This window comes from Pelophylax lessonae (assembly GCF_965119305.1).
Source record: "Pelophylax lessonae genome assembly, chromosome: 6".
Classification (NCBI taxonomy): Eukaryota; Metazoa; Chordata; class Amphibia; order Anura; family Ranidae; genus Pelophylax; species Pelophylax lessonae.
In genome coordinates this window covers 7,264,096-7,267,148 of record NC_138773.1, presented here as the reverse complement: position 1 = coordinate 7,267,148, position 3,053 = coordinate 7,264,096, and the positions used below count along the sequence as shown (strand labels likewise).

The following is a 3,053-nucleotide window of genomic DNA, read 5'->3' as shown; positions in this document are numbered from 1 at the left end:
CCTTACTCAATAGATTCACACTCTCTTGTTGTCCTGATAAACATTTTCACTGGAACGGGAAGTGAAGGGAATTGTCGCATTGATATACGTTTTCCAGTGACAAATGTCTAAGAGAGGATTTCTGTCCTCCTAGGGGAGATTTTCACTCCCTTCTTTTTGTGTCCTTTAAGAAAAAAAAAAAAAAATATTGGAAAATCTTTTCAGACATGACTGTATATACAACTTTATATGGGTTTAAATAAATCCTTACTCTATTCAATTAAAAAAAAAAAAAAGTTCTGATTAGAGATGCACATTAAAATAAACAGCTGCTCAAAGGATTTCTTGTAGAGGTCATAGGAAGGTACTTTTGTATTTTTAACTGTCTCTATTTTGGTGGGCTGATCTTCCTGAAAACACTTTGAAATGATGTTCTAAAATCCTGGTTCCTAAGGCTGTAAACAAGAGGATTGAGGAGAGGAAGGATCACTGTGTAGAAGACGGCCACCCCTTTGCCACCAGAAAATTGCTGACCAGCACATTGCCAAAAATAATTGAACAATGCAGAACCATAATACAAAAACATCACTGTCAGGTGAGAGGTACATGTAGAGAAAACTTTACTCTTATTGCCCTTAGCTTGAAATGTAAAAACAGTTTTGATTATATAGACATAGGACAGGATGGTCAGTATTAGAGTCCCACATACAAAGAAGCCACTTAAGAGGAAGATGAGCAGAATGTTGATGAAGATGTCACTGCAGGAGATCTGAAACAATTGTGGAAGGTCACAGAAGAAGCTTTCTATAATATCCGATCCACAAAATGTTAAATTATTGGCATAAAGTGTGTGAACTAAAGAATGGGTGAAGCTAAGGAAACATGCTATATACACCATCTGTACACAGACTTTCCAACTCATAATCTGTGTGTAACGTAATGGCTGACAAATGGCGGTATATCGATCATAGGACATGACAGTCAACAGACAATCTTCAAAACCGGCAAAAAAAAAATAGAAGAAGACTTGGGTTATACATGACTTTATGGTAATCTTTCTTGTCTTGGTATGAAGGCCAAATAACATTCGTGGGACGGTGACTGAGGAATAACAAAGGTCCAAACCGGCCAGGTTCCCAAGGAAGAAATACATAGGAACATGGAGGTGAGAGTCAATGACTATGAGGACAATGATCAGCAAATTCCAGATTAATGTCAGAAGGTAGATGAGAAGGAAGAAGAGAAAGAGAGGGAGCTGAAGAGCCGGAAGATCAGACAGTCCAGAGAGAAATAATTCATTTAATATTGTCTGATTTCTCATTGAAATATTTTTAATAACTCTTTCGAAAAATATTACATATATATAATCTGATATCTCAATCTGAAATCCAAAATACCATATAGATAAGAAACATGTGTAAAGCTTTCCCTAAATTGTATTTTTTGTATTATTTCATGTTTTTTAAAAACAATAGAGAAAGCCTATAAATAAAATACAATTCACATTTTTCTACAACCTAAAGTCAAACTTAATTTTTGACAATGTAAAAGATTGAATAGAGAGATTCTATCACGTTAGGACTGAAACGGTGCACAGAAAACATGAACCAATTTCTTGCTCCTGTCAGTGCTGTTAAATGTTATAATTCTTCACCAAAATTCTAAGATATTGGCTGTAACATGGATGCATGGAGCACCAATTGTCTGTAACATGGATGCATGGAGCACCAATTGTATGTAACATGGATGCATGGAGCACCTATTGGCTGTAACATGGATGCATGGAGTACCAATTGTCTGTAACATGGATGCATGGAGCACCAGTTGTCTGTAACATGGATGCATGGAGCACCAATTGTCTGTAACATGGATGCATGGAACACCAATTGTCTGTAACATGGATGCATGGAGCACCTATTGGCTGTAACATGGATGCATGGAACACCAATTGTCTGTAACATAGATGCATGGAGCACCTATTGGCTGTAACTCCAGGATGCACTGAGTGTAATATCCTATATCCATCTTCCAAGAGACTGAGAAATGTCAATTATTCCTGCTGCAGCAGCAACAAAAAAAGTTAAACTTTATTGTTACCTTACCATGTTCAACTTGTATGATGGGGACCAAAAATAAGGTTTTTAGATTAGACCAAAATACATTCATGTCTATAGATGATAAAAATTCAGGTAAGGTAGATTGTTATATTTTCTCTGCACAGAACACAAGTGATTGCAGAATCTTGCCATAAAGTGAGATGTTACTACTGGAAATTCAAAGAAAGGCCCTTATTTTCTGCGATAGAATTATAGCACCCTAAAGTAGTTGTAATTACTAAAATCTCATTTAAGCTTTAACTTAAAATTATTGTAATTTCAAATCTTGTTTTTAATGTTTTTGAATCTGCAGCTTTTGTTTAAGTATCTCAAAAGCCAATGTATTTTTCTTTTCATTTACAATAGAATAGTAAAGGATGAAATTACCTCCAGTTTTTATGTTTTTGGTATTTTTCTTTGTGCCCAGTGGGGAAATTCCCATTATCTTCTTATTCTTCAGACACAACAAGTGGTCAGAGACAGGCTCTTCAAAGATAGACAAATCCTCTCATAGACAGATGCCCCCATTGAAAGATTTCCCCTCTACTCCTGTTTTGATGGAAATAAAAATGTTGGATCTTCCATTCATTTTAGTCTCAGGAACAATGGTGACCAAGACAATGAGAGAAGGTGACTCTCCCTAGTGGAAGCACACAGAGCAATAAAAATGAGGTAGTAGTAACAGGTTATCATGCTTGAGCCCCGATTTTCAGAGGACATTGACGGAGAACATTTATCCAAGCTGAGAAATCCAAGTGCAGTAAGTGAAAGAGCACCAAATGAAAAACACTTATGAGTTGAGGGGGTGGGGCCAGCAAGCACTTGGGATGGACACTTGATCCCGGGGCTTGGGACTAAAGAAGTGGACAGAAGCGACTGGGGGACCCATCAGGAGCTAAATATACAGGAACCCACTTGCCTTTATCTTTAGCTATCTAGGGAACATGTCCCAGAAATGCAAAGAGGACAGACATCCTC

General features: G+C 37.0%; 1 protein-coding gene across 1 annotated transcript; it reads right to left on the bottom strand.

Moving 5' to 3' along the window:
* Positions 1–367: 367 nt before the first annotated feature.
* On the bottom strand, positions 368–1,300 carry LOC309557779 (olfactory receptor 6C70-like; the record flags this gene model as incomplete). Its single annotated transcript, XM_082260544.1, has 1 exon — positions 368–1,300. The coding sequence occupies one exon, from the start codon at positions 1,298–1,300 to the stop codon at positions 368–370; it is 933 nt and encodes a 310-aa protein (XP_082116670.1).
* Between the last annotated feature and the right edge of the window lie 1,753 nt (positions 1,301–3,053).